General features: G+C 44.8%; 1 protein-coding gene across 3 annotated transcripts in view; it reads left to right on the top strand.

The window, feature by feature from the left end:
• LOC135240394 (Krueppel-like factor 12) overlaps positions 1–19,724 on the top strand; it is a 69,867-nt gene extending 50,143 nt beyond the window's left edge. For all 3 annotated transcript variants that reach the window (XM_064309808.1, XM_064309806.1, XM_064309805.1), the window contains 3 exons: positions 1,453–1,588; positions 9,360–9,517; positions 13,456–19,724. In XM_064309808.1, the coding sequence (XP_064165878.1) occupies positions 1,453–1,588; positions 9,360–9,517; positions 13,456–13,637 (476 nt within the window). In that variant the 3' untranslated portion in view covers positions 13,638–19,724. The remainder of the gene's footprint in view (positions 1–1,452; positions 1,589–9,359; positions 9,518–13,455) is intronic.
• The last annotated feature ends 502 nt before the right edge of the window (positions 19,725–20,226 follow it).

Raw genomic sequence — 20,226 nt, 5'->3', positions numbered from 1 at the left:
TCTGTTGCAATTTTCCTTTGGGTGAAATGATATTGAGTTCTTCTGTTCTCCTTATTGAATAGCCAATGAGAATAACCCCCCACCCCTCCACTATCAGGATTTGCAGACAAAGCGGTCATGCTGTCATCCTAGTTTTCCCAAAAATAATTGGTTTGCTGGATTTTTTGTTGAATTGGATTGGCTGTGAGTTATCAGAGCCTTCAGTGGCTGTGAGTTGACTATTTTAGACACTTGCGCGCATTGCCTTTTGTATCAATGTGCGCAAGTGTCTACAATAGAAAGGAAAGTAGAGAAAGTCACTGTCTGAATGAAGACAGACCGCTGTTAGGAGGCAGATGCTAACTGAGCCTGGTTTTAACAGCCAGTCCTGTGCATGGGAATTAGTGCTCATCGGCAGCTATGCCCCGCCCCCGCCCCCCCGCAGATAAAGCCGTCTGTGGGGTGCTGGGGGGCCATTGTTTTCTCTAGACGTGTTTGACGGGGGTGAGCTGGTCTGCAGGAAGTGGCAGGTCTGTAGAGTGCACCCCGAGCCCCCAGGCTGCGTGGGGGGCTAGGGGGGGTTTCGGGCGGTGGGGGGGGGGGGGGGGAGTGTGACAGGTCCTCACAATGAGACGGCCCAGGGGACCGGTGTGGGGCTCTGCCTGCACGGTGGGGGTGGCCAGTCTTTGGGCCAAATCCACCCACACGGGCCTAATGGGGCATTAGATCAGCCGGAGTGGCTGTGTGGTACGGTAATAGTGCCGGTGTTTAATCCAGCGTACAGTACGTCTGCTGTCTGCACAACCCCCCCCGTTCTACAGTGCATTTTAAAGAGACGTTTTTTTGGCTGCTGTGAAATTAATTTCCGTCACCAAGCTATTTAGCTTCTCTATTTTTTTTTTTCGCGTTTTCTAAAAATCAGTTGCTTCCCCGCCGTTGTAACATATTTGGAACACATCTCATTTCATGCAGCCTTCAGTTTACAGCAGGAGCACCTCCCGCTCCTCTCTCTGAGCTCTGGCCATCTGGAGGACTGTCTTGGTGTGGTTGGAGTGATCAGTGGAACAGGCTCATTGACAAAATCATGTACCGGCTTAAATGTAAATGACAGAATACTGTTACCTTTTAAATAAGAGAAGGTAAGACATCGTACAGATGTGTAATACAGATCCGTCTTCTTTAGCATGTGCCGCTCATTGATTATTAGTTCATTTTTGTTTGTGACTGGACACGGTGTGAGACATTCCATAGCACATCTTTCACTTCCTGCGTTGGGTTAGGGCAGGGCTGTTCCGGTGACTTCTGGAGCCATCCAGGCCTCTGAGTGCAGCTGTGATTCTCTTAATACCCAGCGAGCGTTCTGTGCTGAGGGTTCCCCCGCCCTTATGACATCACCGGGCTGATTGTCCCCCCGCCCTTATGACATCACCGGGCTGATTGTCCCCCCGCTGCGTCTCTCTCTCTCTGCGGCAGGGAGGATGGACCCCAACGGCGTGTCCCCTCGACACATCAAGAGCGACAGCGAGGACGACGACCTTCCCAACGTGACCTTGGACAGCGTGAACGAGACCGGCTCCACGGCTCTGTCCATCGCACGGGCTGTGCAGGAGTGAGTACCCGCCCCCCACGGCCCCCCCCCCCCCACCAACCCTAACCCTAACCCTCAGAGCGGGTACAGGGTGCCCCTCTCCAAACGCATGCCTGCGTGCCCAGGACACGCCGCTCATTCTTAAACAGTAACAAGCAGGCGGGGGGGCTGAGCCGTAAACTAAGATAATTATCCGGGAGATTAACCGTGAGTTTATTTAGAAACGCTTGTTGTAGGAAATGTGCTTTTAATCTGCTCTCGTGTTAAATGCTGCTATGTGGAGTGACCTGCTGACAGAGGGAGGCAGTGTGGCATCGTGGGTAGAGGTGCACTGGGCCTGCTGCTCTGAGGTTGCAGGTTTGATTCCCAGGTGGGGAGCTGCTGTTATACCCTTGAGAAAAAAACACATAAATTGAACTGCGTCAGTTAAATATCCAGCGTATGCATGGTTTATATGTGAAAGAATGTAAGCCGTGTGATTCAAGCAGCCAAAACATAGAGGTCATATTACTTATTACTCAACTATATGCCTACAGTGTGTCAGCAAATGGTTCCATAAATAAGTCATACATATGCTGAAAAACACATGGACTGGCTACTGAATGTTTGAGGCCTTTCAGACGAAACTGGCCCAGTTTTGACTTCTTGTTTTCTTTATGGTGCACTTTGTTGAACTGAACTTCCCGGCCTGCACCTGTGGAATGTGCGTTCCTGGCTGCCCCGTGAGGTGAGGGTGACAGGCTCAGAAACGGCGCTGTTTATCAGCAGGGCAGACCCAGGCTTTAGGCCCCTGCTGAATGGGCTCCCTGCTGATGGTACTGCAGACAGCCATGGCTGTGTCTCATCTGTCTGTACCCGCACGAGTCAGGAGGGTGTACCTCAGCCGGCAGCGGATAGGGGCAGTGGGCAGGGGGTAGGGGGCAGGGGGTGGGGAGGGACTCCAGACTCAGGCCAGGTTTGGGAAGGTGACGAGGGGGGGCCATTAATCACCCCCGTGTTCCCATGGGGGGTAGAATTGGCAGGACCCCCCTCTCCAAGGTGAAAATAGCCCTGCAGCGCTCACAGCACAGTTTCAGTTTCAGGGGCCTAAAGAGGAGGACTCAGGCAGCACGGGACTCTTCTGTAACAGAGCACTTCCTGTCACATGAACACTACAGTGCACACTTCCTGTCACATGAGCGCAACAGCGCACACTTCCTGTCACATGAGCACTACAGCATACACTTCCTGTCACATGAGCTCTGCAGTACAAACTTCCTGTCACATGAGCGCTACGGTCATATACATATACATTCAGTGATACATCCGTCGCCAAAAATGCCTGAGAGTGTTACCGAAAATATGACTCCTTCTGCAGATCAGTTCAGAATGTCGCTGGATTTGTTCCATCAGAAAGACTGAGCAGTGGAGTATGCCGTTGTGGAAGAAGCGTTAGTGTGTCTAGTAGGAACTACACTTTCCTCCCATTTTCAAATTCACATTCTAATTAAAGTAAGCTGCATTGGCATGATAAACACAATGCTTTTATGTATTGTAGTAAAATAATCAGGAGAGACAGTAGAATATTTCTAAATATGTACATATTTTAATAAAAAATATACTTCTGAAGACACTATGGACACTTGAGGCATGAGGAATGAATAATGCTGTTTATAGAGGCTTAAGTGATGTTCCGAACCTGTTCTCTACGAGCTGTTTCTCACAGGTCTGTGAACATATCCAGGGCGATTTGCTAAAAATGAACTTCAAACACCACCGCTTCTACCCAGAGATTTTCCAGTTCTCTGAGACCAACCGCAACACAGGTTATTTTCCATTTATAGGACAACAGACAGCAGAAATGAAAGCTGGACTCTCTCCTTCCCTCTTACCCATTTGTGTAGTGCCATTGAGAATTTTAATTTATGCCTTTTCATGACTAAAGGATCAGATGTTTAATTGTGATTTACACGCTGTGTTTAAATTCCACATAATCCCACAAGGGCTATCAGGAGCTGGCTGGTTCAGTGTGGTTCAGGCACACAGATGGAGATGTGTGTACACACGCAATCCTCTCTCTCCGAGGATCATTTGTGGTGAAACAGTTAGAGAACTGGGCTTTGTAACCTGAAGGTTGCAGGTTTTATTCCCCGCTGTGCCTTTAGCAAGGTGCGCATCCTAACCGTATGTTTAATTACAATTTAATTTTCCACATAATCCCATATTGTTTATGGACAGAGGCTTGTCATGAGCAAGCGCAGTGGTGTCAGTATCAGGGTCTAGTGTGCAGCTGTGTAAAAGGAGACTGTGTAAGAAATGCAGAAGTCAGGCAGCTCACTCAGGATAAGAGCGTCTCCTAATTGGCAGTAGCGTGAATGTAATGGGGGGGTTTGGGGAATTTGCACTGCTGCCCTTCGTACATTTCCCCCTGCGGCGTTGTGTGTTTTTTAGGAGTGCAATTGATTGCCTTTCATTAACAAATTCACACAAACACACTCACACACCAATGGTGAAAGGCTGCAATGCAAGCCTCCCCGACTGGTACCCTTCCCTCTCTCAGTGCACAGAGCTGAGAGCTGAGCACAACGTGAGCAGGAAGTACTGTACTCCGCGTTCTTCACACTTGCACACTCACATTTGCAACCCTACAGTAAATCTGTCAAAGGAGAAATTGGCCTGTAAAGTGTGACCTCACTTCCTTAGCGACCGCTTGGAGATCCACACTTCGGAAATTCCACTGCCTTTTGCTGTAACGGCTCTTTCCCCTGCACCGGTCGGAGTGTTAGAACTCTGATGAACAGCAGTAGGTTATTAGGTTAATGGTGAGAATTTGCTGATATATTGGGGATATTATATTCTTGCACGGCTCCCAAAGTGCAAGTAACATTTCTCAGACTTCAGCGTCATGCTGTGGGCGATGGTCTGCTGTGCCCACCGTGCTGAGGGAGGGGTTGGGGAAGCAGAGGCTCAGTGGAATGTTTTTTTGTTTCTCCAGATTGTGTTTCACGCAGAGTTAGCTTTCAGATTCAGTCTTCAGGTTGGGAGCAGCAGTCTGACACCTCCGAGCGGTTTGACAGCGCTGTGAGCGCAGAGCCGCGCGCAGACGCTTGAATGCTGTGTGAAAGCTCTGAACACAGGCAGCCTTCTCCAACACAGAGCCTTTGGCAGGTGTTACGGGAGGGGGAGGGGGGTGTGAGGGGAGGGGGGGGGGAATTTGAACAAAGGATGAAAAAAATAAATCCTGTTTGCGAGTAACCCCAGCTACACTTCCTCTTCTCTGACTTGTTCACAACAAACAGGGGAATTCAGCGAGCGTGCTTGCCAGGGGTCACGCAGGGGTCACGGCAGTACTTCCCAAACTCGTCTCCAAACTCTGCTTCATGTGAATACACTGTCCCTTCGTGACTCTGCCTGGAACTTGGTGTTTTTGTTGCATTGTGTTACTGCATTGTTTTTTTCCATTTATGGCATTAATAGGCATTCAATAACTCTTGAAATATTGAACCAAAAACACTTTGTGACAACACTGGCAGGAAAGAAAACAAAAGTTTGTGGATTTTATTTTTTATTTTTACCATTCATAATTTGTTGATAATTCATGTATTATCACCTCAAGATTATATTTTTGTACTTAAATTGCTATAAAAAATATGTACAGTGCGTGTTTATTAAATCTGTGCCAAATGTTAGTTTAAAATGAGTCATGTTCTCCGTGGATTTGAGTGGGAATCTCGGAATTTGATGGATGTGAGTTTCCGACCCGTTCTGTCGGTCATGAGCTTTTCCTGCCAGAATTCCAGACCAAACCGAGGAGGGGGCATCAGTGAGTTTCCTCCTCTTCTGGACTCTGCACTAGCTGAGGGGGGGGGCATCAGTGAGTTTCCTCCTCTTCTGGACTCTGCACTAAGTTTCCAGTTTCCATTCAGAGGCTATTTTTAATGGACTCTCTGAGTCTTATCTCAGGATCCGTCTCTCCCCTGCCCCCCCCCCCCCCCGCGTTCTGGGACCCTGTTTTTCCAGACTTTCCGTCACGTCGTTTTTCTCGTTTTTTTCCTCCTCACAGCCTCCCTTTGCAGGCGTACGCCGCGCGCGATGTGCGTTTGCCTTTTTTTCCGTGCGGACGCCATGTTCGCGAGCGCCTCCTTTTTCTGTGTGTGGGGGGGACAGGACCCTCCTCTCTGCGCTGTGGGATTGGGTTGGGGGGGGGGGCGGGGGGGTAGGGGGGCAGCAAGAGTTCAGCTCCATTTCTGACCCATTCGCTCATTTCCGCCGGGCCCCAGCGTGGCAGCCCGCCAAAATCAACAGGTGATCCCAGCAGCCCGGGAGAGACAGGAAGTGGGCTGCGTGCACTGGAGACAGTTCACCAGAGGGCCCGCCTAGCCCCACCCCTCCTCAAACACCCCCCCCCCCCCCAGCTCCACCACGGGGTATGACGCCCCTCCCTTTCTGCTTTGCCCCCCCCCCAGGTCCCCAGTCAGCTCTGAGGGGCAGGGTGCTCTCTCTGGGGTACAGAATCGGGCGGGGATGTTGTCAGATACAGACTCCAGGCACCGGTCTCTGAAGATGCTGGAAATGACCAGTAATGTTAAAAGTTTTTTTGAAAAAATTTAAACTGATACCAGAGGGAAGGGGAGGGGGGTTGTCAGAGTTTCAGGGTTTTTTTTGTTTGGATGGGCGGGGGGTTTAGGGGTGTTTACGCTGACATAGCCTCTCTCTACCACTGTCTGTGTCTCTAGCTTTCTGTTTCCTCAGCTGAGGCAGACAGTGACTGATACTACAGTCCAACTTCCTGTATCCTGAGCTGACTAAAACTCCACCACTGACCCATCCGTGTGTCCAGCAGGGGTAAAACAGACTCCCCACGCTGCTGGGAGCCCTTCCTGTGCGTCCCTGTCCGCAGCGCAATAAATGGCTCCCTCTAGTGGTGCTCCATGTACAGTTCAGCTTGCGTGCTTTGTTCTCCATCAACACCGTGAGAGAACGGCTCCATCTAGTGGTGAGAGCTCCCGTTGCGTGCCTCCATCAACACCGTGAGAGAACGGCTCCATCTAGTGGTGAGAGCTCCCATTGCGTGCCTCCATCAACACCGTGAGAGAACGGCTCCATCTAGTGGTGAGAGCTCCCATTGCGTGCCTCCATCAACACCGTGAGAGAACAGCTCCATCTAGTGGTGAGAGCTGCACCCCTCTTCCTGTCAGGAGCGGAGTGAATCAGAGCAGAGCAGAGACCCGACCTGTCCGTCATCAGCGCTGAGGATCCGCAGCATGTCATTTAGCTCCGCCCCCCACGTGCTTCTGCGCACGCCCTCTGCGGCTGGGGGAGTTTGCTTTTTAACCCACCAATGACTGGAGGTGGAGCCCTCTGTCCGAAGTGTCTGCGCTAACATACACACCGCTGAAGGAAATTAAATGGCTGCCAGAGAGCGCCACACAGTGGAACAGCGAGGAGCCGCGGGGTCTGGGGTGGAATCCGGACCCCGCCGGCGCTGACTGTGGCCTGAGGCTCCACAGGGCGGTGTGCAGTGGGCAGGGTCCAAATGGAAGAGCGTTTTCACTTTAAAGAGTATTTTATTTACATTTCCTTATTTCATGAATTACATTTATACTTTCAGATAAAATAAACATTGTCTGGGTTACACATGCACTAATATACTTTGAACATTTAATTCTTTAATTATATGTGTTGTACTTAGTAGCAACATGTCTTATATAGCCAAGAAATAGTGGATAATTGAGTTGGACACTGACTTTTTGAATACTTGTTTGCTGAATGGCCATTGCATTGGAGTGTATAGTGGAGGGATGAGTACTTTACTGGATTTATTGATGCCAGGGTTCGAAGCCACACTGGAGCCATTTTAGGAGGCTTTTTTAGACACTAGAAAGCTGTGAAATGTTTCCAGCCGTGCAGTACCTGCTATTGGACTTTAGGTGGCGCTGCAGTCATGGTTCACCAAAGTTGAGTAAAGCAATTTCTGTATCTTGTAGCCAGTATTAAACTTGATTAATAGTCGGACATATCATCGACTGTAGACTTTATTAAAAGTCTGAACATTTAGGGCCACTTTAAATAAAGCGTACCTGAGTATTTCATGTTATTACCAAACGAAATGAAATCTGGTCTATTCTTATCACAAAGCTCTGTTCAGCTGACTCTTTAGTAAGCAGTCCACATATTCTGCTTTGTCGGCCATGTTCTTGCATTTCGCTCTGAGGTGATAATCATTGTGTAATGAAGGCTGTGCAGCGATAGTGGATTTGTGCAATATGTATTATATATTGCAGTATGTATGTTATACTGACTCTCCTATTGTGTTTTGCTGCAGCGCCATGTCACTCTTCAGTATCGAGGGTTATATATTATATATTGCAGTATATATTGTAGTGACTCTCCTCCTGTGTTTTGCTGCAGCTCCATGTTGCAGTTCAGTATTGAGGGTTATATATTATATATTATATATTGCAGTATATATTGTAGTGACTCTCCTCCTGTGTTTTGCTGCAGCTCCATGTCTCCGTTCAGTATCAAGGGTTATATATTATATATTGCAGTATATATTGTAGTGACTCTCCTACTGTGTTTTGCTGCAGCTCCATGTTTCAGTTCAGTATTGAGGGTTATATATTATATATTACATATTGCAGTATATATTGTAGTGACTCTCCTCCTGTGTTTTGCTGCAGCTCCATGTCTCCGTTCAGTATTGAGGGTTATATATTATATATTATATATTGCAGTATATATTGTAGTGACTCTCCTCCTGTGTTTTGCTGCAGCTCCATGTCTCCGTTCAGTATCGAGGGTTATATGTTATATATTGCAGTATATATTGTAGTGACTCTCCTCCTGTGTTTTGCTGCAGCTCCATGTTGCAGTTCAGTATCGAGGGTTATATGTTATATATTGCAGTATATATTGTAGTGACTCTCCTCCTGTGTTTTGCTGCAGCTCCATGTTGCAGTTCAGTATTGAGGGTTATATATTATATATTATATATTGCAGTATATATTGTAGTGACTCTCCTCCTGTGTTTTGCTGCAGCTCCATGTTGCAGTTCAGTATTGAGGGTTATATATTATATATTGCAGTATATATTGTAGTGACTCTCCTCCTGTGTTTTGCTGCAGCTCCATGTCTCCGTTCAGTATTGAGGGTTATATATTATATATTGCAGTATATATTGTAGTGACTCTCCTCCTGTGTTTTGCTGCAGCTCCATGTCTCCGTTCAGTATCGAGGGTTATATATTATATATTGCAGTATATATTGTAGTGACTCTCCTCCTGTGTTTTGCTGCAGCTCCATGTCTCCGTTCAGTATCGAGGGTTATATGTTATATTGCAGTATATATTGTAGTGACTCTCCTCCTGTGTTTTGCTGCAGCTCCATGTTGCATTTCAGTATCAAGGGTTATATGTTATATATTGCAGTATATATTGTAGTGACTCTCCTCCTGTGTTTTGCTGCAGCTCCATGTTGCATTTCAGTATCAAGGGTTATATATTATATAGTGCAGTATATATTGTAGTGACTCTCCTCCTGTGCTTTGCTGCAGCTCCATGTTGCAGTTCAGTATCGAGGGTTATATGTTATATAGTGCAGTATATATTGTAGTGACTCTCCTCCTGTGCTTTGCTGCAGCTCCATGTTGCAGTTCAGTATCGAGGGTTATATGTTATATAGTGCAGTATATATTGTAGTGACTCTCCTCCTGTGTTTTGCTGCAGCTCCATGTTGCAGTTCAGTATTGAGGGTTATATGTTATATATTGCAGTATATATTGTAGTGACTCTCCTCCTGTGTTTTGCTGCAGCTCCATGTCTCCGTTCAGTATCGAGGGCCTGCGGCGTCCGAGGAGGTCCGAGTCTCCCGACTCCAAGAAGAGGCGCATCCATCGCTGCGACTTCGACGGCTGCAACAAGGTGTACACCAAGAGCTCGCACCTGAAGGCCCACCGGCGCACACACACAGGTGAGGGGCGGGGCATGGGGATGGGCAGGGTCACCAAGAGCTCGCACCTGAAGGCCCACCGCCGCACACACACAAGTGAGGGGCCATAAAACCGCACCTGTCTGGTCCAGCACCGTAAAACCGCACCTGTCTGGTCCAAATGCTCCACAGCGACCACACCTGCGCGGGACAGGTGTCAGGGTCACACCGGGATGAGCGTCAGGGTCAGAGCAGGACGGGGGTCAGAGCGGGACAGGTGTCAGGGTCACACCGGGACAGGTGTCAGGGTCAGGTCCTTTATTACAGGCGGCGCAGACTGAAGACTCTAAACGCCGTCTGAGTCATGATGTGGCGGGACAAGCCCTGCACTGTGCCATTGTCTTGCTTTGGGTGAAGTCCAGCACACCCCTGCTGAAACAGAATAAACAGGAGGAGGGCGTCTTTAAAGGACACTGAGGAACACAGACCACGCCAAGCATTGCTTTTATTAAACCAGCTATGCGTCAGTTGTGATTTGAATCACTCGCTTGAGGGAGGCAGTATTGGGTCTAAAATGCATACCGTACATCGTTGTATTAGGAATAATTGCATCAGCCTTTCATAATGAATGCCAAATTTGTGCTTTCACAATAACTGTGACCTCCTCCCTCTCTCCTCCGTATTTAACGATCTAATGATAACCCCGTAGGGATAAACTGTGCAGTTAAAAAAGTTCTTGTTCTGTGCTCTTCTTGTGAGAATGGGCGTACTCCAGTCAGTTCAGTTTACTCACAAACAGTCCCGTCTATCTAAAAGTGTACATATTTATTACACATTTTTTATCACACACTCCAGAGTGTACATATTTATTACACATTTTTTATCACACACTCCAGAGTTTGCATATTTATTACATATTTTAAGATGGACTGAACAGTCATTGGGTCCATTGTGACAAACCAATTTCTATTCATAACTAAAGAATGGCTGGGATTTCAGGACAGTGTGACTGGAAACCAATGGCCCTTATCTGGTCCAGCAAGCCACTGAGTAGTGTGAAGGATTGAGCTGGTTCTCATTGTCCTGATGCGTGTGTCTGTGAAGCATTGAGCTGGTTCTCATTGACCTGATGCGTGTGTCTGTGAAGCATTGAGCTGGTTCTCATTGTCCTGATGCGTGTGTCTGTGAAGGATTGAGCTGGTTCTCATTGTCCTGATGCGTGTGTCTGTGAAGGATTGAGCTGGTTCTCATTGTCCTGATGCGTGTGTCTGTGAAGCATTGAGCTGGTTCTCATTGTCCTGATATGTGTGTCTGTGAAGGATTGAGCTGGTTCTCATTGTCCTGATATGTGTGTCTGTGAAGAATTGAGCTGTTTCTCATTGTCCTGATATGTGTGTCTGTGATGTATTGAGCTGGTTCTCATTGTCCTGATGCGTGTGTCTGTGAAGGATTGAGCTGGTTCTCATTGTCCTGATATGTGTGTCTGTGAAGGATTGAGCTGGTTCTCATTGTCTTGATGTGTGTGTTTGTACGGGGAGGGCCTGAGTGCTGATGGCTAAACTTTCATGGACTCTATAAATTTACATTTCCATTGCATTCCATTGATTTCAGTGCTAGTTTTGTACTTGGCAGGATTGTTTTGTTTATTTGCTGAACAGGTTACCCTACAGGGTTGGAGTCCTGATCTATGTGGTCACTTACGGCACTACGATCTTTACTTCACTCTAGTGTGTTTTTCTGCACCTCTGCACAACTGATGCACTTGTAGTACATCGCTCTGGATAAGAGCGTCTGCTAAATGCCTGTAATGTAATGTAATGTAACAAGATGAAGAGGAGCCATGAAATGACCTACAGTGCAGCCGTAAATATTTTGTGCTCCCAAAAATATCAGTGTTCTTATCCTGAGTGATCATAACTGGCCTGTTGTGCAGGATAACAGGGCAGAATACAGGGTGGCCCAGCCCTGTTCCTGGAGATGTACCTTCCTGTAGGTTTTCACTCCAACCCTAACAAAGCACACCTCATTCAACAGCTAGAGCAAGGCTGCCAAACCCTGTTCCTGGAGATTTACTGTCCTGTAGGTTTTTATTTCAACCCTAATTTGGCACACCTGATTCTACTAATTAGCAGAGTGAAAACCTCCAGGAACAGGGTTGGGCAGGCCTGGTCTGTATTGCAGAGGGCTTTTGGTGAATAACCTGTGAAGATGTTTTACATTAGAGAACAAACCTGACTGTAATGCTGATGAATGCGTGTGTCTGTGAAGCATTGAGCTGGTTCTCATTGTCCTGATGCGTGTGTCTGTGAAGGATTGAGCTGGTTCTCATTGTCCTGATGCGTGTGTCTGTGAAGGATTGAGCTGGTTCTCATTGTCCTGATGCGTGTGTCTGTGAAGGATTGAGCTGGTTCTCATTGTCCTGATATGTGTGTCTGTGAAGGATTGAGCTGGTTCTCATTGTCCTGATATGTGTGTCTGTGAAGGATTGAGCTGGTTCTCATTGTCCTGATATGTGTGTCTGTGATGTATTGAGCTGGTTCTCATTGTCCTGATGCGTGTGTCTGTGAAGGATTGAGCTGGTTCTCATTGTCCTGATATGTGTGTCTGTGAAGGATTGAGCTGGTTCTCATTGTCCTGATGCGTGTGTCTGTGAAGGATTGAGCTGGTTCTCATTGTCTTGATGTGTGTGTTTGTACAGGGAGGGCCTGAGTGCTGATGGCTAAACTTTCATGGACTCTATAAATTTACATTTCCATTGCAATCCATTGATTTCAGTGCTAGTTTTGTACTTGGCAGGATTGTTTTGTTTATTTGCTGAACAGGTTACCCTACAGGGTTGGAGTCCTGATCTATGTGGTCACTTACGGCACTACGATCTTTACTTCACTCTAGTGTGTTTTTCTGCACCTCTGAACTTTGAACTGATGCACTTGTTGTACGTCGCTCTGGATAAGAGCGTCTGCTAAATGCCTGTAATGTAATGTAACAAGATGAAGAGGAGCCATGAAATGACTGACAGTGCAGCCGGAAATACTTTGTGCTCCCAAAAATATGGTGTCTTATCGAGTGATAGAGCCTGTGCTGTAGGGTGTACAGGGGGCCAGTGCGATGACTAGTCAGCCAAAAGACTTCCATGGCTCCACCTGTTCGGTAGTTTACTTCCTGAGGTTTATTCACTAATTTGCCTGATCATTACAGTAACAGTCAGAATCAGGGTGGCAGCCGTCTGATGTATTGCTGTGGTTTTGCACCACTTAAAAGACACCTGATGTACGCTGGAGCAGGGCTGAACCTGTTCTGTGAACTTACTGTCCAGTGTGGTTTTATTTCAAACTAATTGGCACAGCTGTTCTACTATTAGCAGAGTGAAAACTCCAGGAACAGGTGGCCAGCCTGGTTCTGTATTCAGTGGGTTTTAGGCTGAAAACATGTAAAGAGTTTTACTATACACAGACACTGACTTATCGATAATGCGTTCACTGTTTCTGACAATTGGCCAGTTGGTTCTGCTAATCTAAGGGACTGTGAGCAGATGTGGCTTTTATCTCTTTTTGTGCGAAATCCGTTAGTAAAACTCCATGTTTTCGTCTAGCATTCTTCGGCTGGATAGCTATTGAATCAGCTGATCTGTGGTAAACCTCCGGATTTTTCACTGGCTTTCGCGAGACTAAGTTACAGCCGCTGGTGGCATTTCTGGCTGGTTGCTGACTGACCAGCATGTCATGATTACATGTGGTGATTACCATGTTATTTCTGTTGAATCTGATGTCTCGATTGCCATTATCTTATGATTGTTCCTGATTCTGAACTAAACGCCGGTTTTTGATTGCAAGATGTTGTATGATGGCCATAGCCTTGTCCCGGCATGAATAGGTAACCCCAACCCCAACCCCAACCCCCAACCCCTAACCCCAACCCCTAACCTTTGACCCTAACACCGTGCCTGTTTGGCTCAGCTCGCTCTGTTTTATCTCATCCAGGTGAGAAGCCGTACAAATGCACCTGGGACGGCTGCACGTGGAAGTTTGCGCGGTCGGACGAGCTGACGCGGCACTACCGGAAGCACACGGGCGTGAAGCCCTTCAAGTGCGCCGACTGCGACCGCAGCTTCTCCCGCTCCGACCACCTGGCTCTGCACCGCCGCCGCCACATGCTGGTGTGAGGCCGGCCGGACGGACGCACGGACGCACGGACAGGCGCGCACGCACGCGCGGGAGAGCTGGGACTCTTCCGGAAACGGGGTTCAGCTGGGCTGAGCGCCTCGTTTCCCCTTGCCCCCGGCGTGAGAGGCGGGACGTCCGGCCGGAGAGATAACAGGGTCTGGCTCCTCCGAACCAGCAGGGGGCGGCCTGGCAGCTGCCCCTGCCTCCCGAGTTCGGAGTCAAAGGAACCTCTCGTTCCAGCACTGTTTTTCAACAAGTTTCCCGTGGTTTTTTTGTTTTTGTTTTTGTTTTTGTTCCCCCCACCCCCCCCAAAAGCTTTTTTTGCTCCTCATCTGGATGCACCAGGTATTAAGGCTGTCATCCACAGCAAGGTTTTTTGTCCCCCGCCCCATCTTCAATCAAACGGCTGCTTTCCTGCGTCTATAATGTGAAAAAAGACTCGAACCCGGAACGGCTCAGTTCACACTGGGGCCCCCGGTGCTCTGCCCAAACCGGGCCCCTGGGACAGACAGCGCCCCCTAGGCCCCGAGGACAGCATTGTTGCACAGTTTGCCCCCCTCCCTTGGCATGCCCCGCGCCCCAGCACCTCAGCGAGAGGCTGAAAGAGACGGTTCCCCAGGACGGGACGGGACGGGACGGGCGTGTGAGCCAGAACCTCAGAAAGGCCAGAGCCGGTTTCACTGCGCACAGGGTGGACACCGCTCAGAGGAGTAGAACCACAGAAGAAGAGGTAATCAACGAGCCCCTTTTAAAAAACAAAAAATCATACAGTATATAGTGCACACGTTACATATATGTACACGGTTACATATGTGTGGTTCAGTGTTTGTTTTCATGAAGTGAATTTCTTGAGCACACGATCTTAAAAAATGTTTATGTCTAACAGTGTATAAGGAGGCTACAGAAGTCACTTTGCCAGTAATCTATAACTGTCCTCATTTTATGCTTTTTGAGAGCCTATAATTTACTTTATTAAGTTTTTTTGTCTAGAAAAGCGTTATTGGTGCATTCTGTGCTGTGATTAGCAATCAGTAAAGTGCAATTTCATGAATTATTGTAAACATGAAAATATGTTTGTTTTGAGTTCATATCTTAATTTGCCTGCTTTGGAACAAAACCCGTACTAAAAACACAGTATTTACAACCTGCAGAACTGTGATTATACCAGTATGTATTGATTAAGACTCTTTTAAACTCTCTACGCTCAAATTAAATGTGACATTGACATAATGAAATCCCAAAATAGGATGATTATTTTAGTGTCGCTGGTGAAAACGTTGGTGTTTTGTGTGAAACTATGAGCACCAGCTGCGGAATGTTCCGGGCGGACTGAGTGGCACTGCTTCGACCGGCGAGCTGTGTCATACGACCGTGTCATACTTTCACCGGTGAAGTCCCCCAAGCTACTGATTCCTCAATATCAGTACCAAAACTTTTAGCTTTGGCATTTTATGACACTCAGAAATATGTTATCGCTTCCATAAAGTGTAGCTTGACTTCCTTTGACACTTCATGTCAACTGAAATGGGCATTTTTTGTCACCTGACTAGGGCTGCTGGCGGTAGGTTAAAGTCAGTGGCAGAAAGTGCCCCACGTCATGAGCTAATCTCATTCTTTCTTTTAGTTCATGCTGAATTATTAGCAAATGTAGGCGTGGTTACTGAAGAAAATTGATTCCATTTGCTCATGGAACAAAATGAACTGGTCTGGTGGCGTCACAGGCTATATAGACACAGCGATGCTAATTAGGCTGAAGGTATAGATGCTTTTCCATTACTGCCGTCGCCTAAATACTGCCAGTATAAGTATTTTTTTCAGTTATATAAAATAAGTATTGTCCCTAATACTCTCTATCTTACTCAATATTTATATGGGCCACACACACATACACACATTAACCTTTTAGCTATGGTTTACTTCTTGCTGACCAGTGCAATTAAATAAAATTTAAATTATAACAATTAATTGACATTAAACGACAAACAAATATGAGTTCTACGTAATATTTTTTCCTCAAATAACAGGTTTCTCAGCATGTAAAAGCACAAGCCAAACATGCATTCATAGTTACATGATGTGAATAAATATTATGTTAACATTAAGTGTATTGTTTTCAGAGATTAAGGTCTGAAATTTGTGATATTAAGAGGACAGTGCCGCAAGAGGGCCATTCCATCCTGGTCTTCTTAGACCAAGAAATATCTTCTTTTTTATTGGAGTCCTTTCCTGCCTAGTTCAGCTACAGGGAGAGCAACTACAACATATCAGCTGTTGGTACTCTGACTGGTAGTCTGACCACCCGGCACATATCCCAGCCAGGACAGTGTCTGTGTCTGCACAGCGTCTTCTCATTCTTACTTTCTCAGAAAAATAATATGAACCAAGGCTGGTATTACGCTCAATTTTCTACATTTATGATTTCAGAAATCTATGAATGTGTGTTTTGCACTAAACTTTCATACAGACTTGATCCAAAATTTTCAGAAATAATTTTGTGAAAAAAGTCGTCCATTTATTTTTATTGGAACAAAAGATTTTTTCCAATTCTTATCGCCATTTCAGATGACTCAAGATTTTGACTTTAAATTTGTACTGAAATAATAGATTTATAAATTAAGATTTTTTAGTGGATTTGACATGAAATTAGAAGCATCAGCAAGTAGAAAATGAGTAGAGTTTGTTTTTATTCTGTGGCAGGCCGTCCCCCGTTCAGCAGTTGATCATTTGACAGCTGAGATGTTTCTGAAGTTTTATGTAAAAGTTCCTTCCTCTGAGTAACACAAGGATGCAATAGTTAATTTAATAGTTGATTTAATCGTTTTTACCGAAAAATGTGTTCTTTATCAAATTTTAAAGAGGAATAAAACTCGTAAAACGCTGCGCGCACACATGCGCGTTTGCACAAAAATAGTGCACGATTTAAACACAACTCCTGTCACAGAATAACCAAGAGAAGTATGAGCGGAGTTCTAATATCTTAATGTGTGACATCTTAAGAGTTAGGTTATGTCTAAATACGCCTTCTGTAAAGCATTTTACTCCTGTGCTGTTCTGTGTGCACATTTCATAGGACAGCCACAGGTCACTTGACCACCCCAGTGTGAAGCGTGCCATAGGCCAAGCTGGCCAGTGTAGTATAGCTCCCCCTGCTGGCCAGTGTAGAGTAGCTCTGTTCTGACCCCACTCAACCAGTCCTCAACACATTTTGTGCTCAACTGAAGAAACTCAGGCGAGTGTAGCTTGCTGTGTGAAAGGAGAACTGCGCGAAAACATTCTTCTTTGATTTATTTTATTTTAGTCTGAGCTCGCTACACCGCTTGTGGGGTTCAGTACAGTACATTACATTACAGGCATTTAGCAGACACTCTTATCCAGAGCGACTTACACAACATTTACATTGCATCCATTTATACAGCTGGATATATACTGAAGCAATCCAGGTTAATTACCTTGCTCAAGGGTACAACGGCAGTGTCCTACCCAGGAATAGAACTTGTGACCTTCAAGTTGAAAGACCAGTTCCCTTACCCATTATACTGCACTGCCACCCAGTACACGGCTGTTCTGTTTAATCTGGGCCTTTGTATGGTCAAGTGTCTTTTTGTATTAGCGATGCTCTGGGTGAAGTCACATGACAGGATCAGGGTGGAAAAATGAACTGAAGGCGAAATAAAATAATTGTCCAGTCTAACAGCAGTGCTTTCAGTCCTATATGTAACAGCCTAAATTTAGGCAAGTGTTACTCTTAAACTGCTTACACAGCATCAGGAGCTCAGTTATCACTAAAATAACAGACAGCTGAGCTCATAAAAATAGCAATACTTGATTTTTAGTCTTTGGACATATTTGAGGACAAACTGCAATGCTAAATAATAGAATAAGCCCTTAAATTGCAAATGCAGTATTCCTTTATTGAAGTAACAGTAATATAATAAAATTTGTTAACCTGAGTTAATCTAAATCAGAAAGTATATATATCGATATATTCAACCTAAAATAAGACCAATATGTTTATTTTATTTTGCTTGAGTATTTTATGTGTTTATGTTTCCTATCTGTGTATACATGAATAGATCATTTTATCATTTTACCATTCAGTTATACGATTGATTGCCTTTTGACCATCAGACATGTCATCAGCACCTTGTTTATGTGTATAAGAAAATCAACCTAAATTAGAATGATAAATGTTAAATTATACGCAGTAATATTCATCTACATACTTTCATATAATTTACTTTTTTATCCTTTTGTGAGATGAGGGGAACTTCCTTATAGGGCTATCTGATGTATAAACAGTGTTTTCAGATAATGTCATTTATATGTAACGGTGAGGTAAGCATTTCGAAACTCAGTTTTGCATAGACTGTACATAGTGTTCAGTGAAGGAACTTGTATTTTTTATTTTAAGAAGTACCTTTAATACATTTTTACAGATGATAAATAGTAGAATTTGGTATTTTCCTCTTGAATTTATGCATAGAAACAATCAACTACAATCTATGTGGTTCTGGAAAAAACAAATATTTGGAAAACAGGTTTACCATGAAGTATGCCCCCCCCCCCAAAAAAAATACCTTGAACATGTAGTCATTTAGTCATTACTCGCATGTTGAGTTCAGTTTCCAAATTTGTCCATATTTTAAAGATAAAGGGTCATTTGGGGCTATCTAGGGTAGTTTGGGATTAACTTCTTCAAAAGGCGCAGGTATATGTGGTTAATGAATTCCTTTTAATAATCCTAGCAGTAGTAGCTACAAGCAACAGTATCCCTTCATGCCTGTTTTGAGGTATTAAATATGATTTCTGAAGTGAAAATAAGGCTGCTTTATATCACATTTGAATACATAAAACCCATTTACTTCTTTATTTCATGTGTTTGTCATGGGAACTCACAGTAAACCTTTTTTTGTCTCCCTCATCCATTCTGAAGATGAACACATCAGATGCACATGCAGATGTACACAAATAAAGTGCTTTCTTTTTCTTTTTTTTCGTATGTTCTTATGTAAGGGAAGAATATTGCATTTTCTGTGGCATAATTTTGTAACGGCAAGCAGGGTCAAAGTTATGCAATAATGACTAGTGCCTCCTAAGAGCCTACTGCAGTGTGTGCAGATGAGGAAGTGATAATGCCAATATGGTTACTACAGTACAAAAGTGCACGGTCAATACTGAACAAGTGCAGATTTCATTTAAAATAAGCACAGACACCCCAAAAGCAACACTCACTTTAAACAGACACCCCAGCATTGACCTTTCTGTCAGCCTAATGACACTGAGCCTTATCCTTCAGAACCAGCTGCAAACAGCCAACCATCACATTAAAAATATATTGTATGTGTCTCCTATGGAAATGACATATGATTCATATGGATGTATAACCTCACATACTGAAATACTGAACAGATGTATTATTATTATTATTATTATTATTATTATTACAAATTGCATATCTATTGTCATGCAAAAGCAGGCAATGTGGAGTCATGATTACAGTTGAACCACATGATTCACACGGCGTCTGCACTGCAATTCACAGGAACTCTTCTGAATGTGAGCAGACTGGGAAACCAACCTCTGGAAACTTTTTTTCTGTGAATAACGCCCAGTTTCATTAATGTATTTGTACAATGTTTTTTTTTTCCATTTAATATTGGTTCCAGATTTGTTCTTTGCATTGTAAACTAAGTAGATTAGCTAATGCCTATGTTAAAAGTTTAATGATATTATGTATGTGTTGTTCTTGTATTTATGTATAGTGTATGTATTGTAAATATATTCAGAGCTTTTCATCTTACTGTAAAATTGTGATTTCACCCTGCAGTGCTTTTCAAAGGGAGTCCCTGTTTGTTAAATTCTGTCAGAGAATTGAAAGTCCCCGTCTCTTTTTAAGAGAATGAAAAGAACAATTTTTTTCTTCTTTTTACCGATAGAGTCTAAACATTCTGTCTGTGCTTTGCTTTCCTTCCTGTATTTTTTCCTTCTCTGGATTTGGCTGTGAATTGAAATTAAGTTTAAACATATACATGTATAATAATCTGAATGGAGGCATGAAGGCAAATAAAGTTGAATTTTGTATGTAACAGGCGAGAATGGTCTGCAGAGAAGTGTTGGGGTCTCTGGCAGAAGGTGGCCTTGCATCCCCCCCCCCCCCCCCTCCCCCCTCCCCTCCCCACTATTCAGAGGTGGCAGGCTGGGATTGGGAGGGGTTGGGGGGGGTTATGAGCTGGCAGGCCTGGCTTAAGCTGCTATTACTGTCCAATTCAGGGCTTATTCAAAGTAAAGTATGGTGGCTGAACAGGGACACCCTGCCTGCGTTAGTCAAAAGCCAAACAGAGGAACAATACATATCTACACGAAGAATATTTCACACCATTTTCAATCATTGGGTTTATATAACAATAAAGTGGTTTCAATTTTTTCATCATCATTTTTTTATTTTTATTAATGCTTCACAAGAAGATTGATTACGTATCCATACTGATTTCATTTAATCTCTGGGCATTTACAAAATGTCAAGCATATTTGCGAGATCAAGACCATGTGGTCAAACATGATATTGTATTCAATAGCAGATGCTCTCAT

This window comes from Anguilla rostrata, chromosome 15 (assembly GCF_018555375.3).
Source record: "Anguilla rostrata isolate EN2019 chromosome 15, ASM1855537v3, whole genome shotgun sequence".
NCBI classification, from domain to species: Eukaryota; Metazoa; Chordata; class Actinopteri; order Anguilliformes; family Anguillidae; genus Anguilla; species Anguilla rostrata.
Note: the sequence above shows the minus strand (reverse complement) of the source record. Positions and strands in the feature narration are given on the sequence as shown.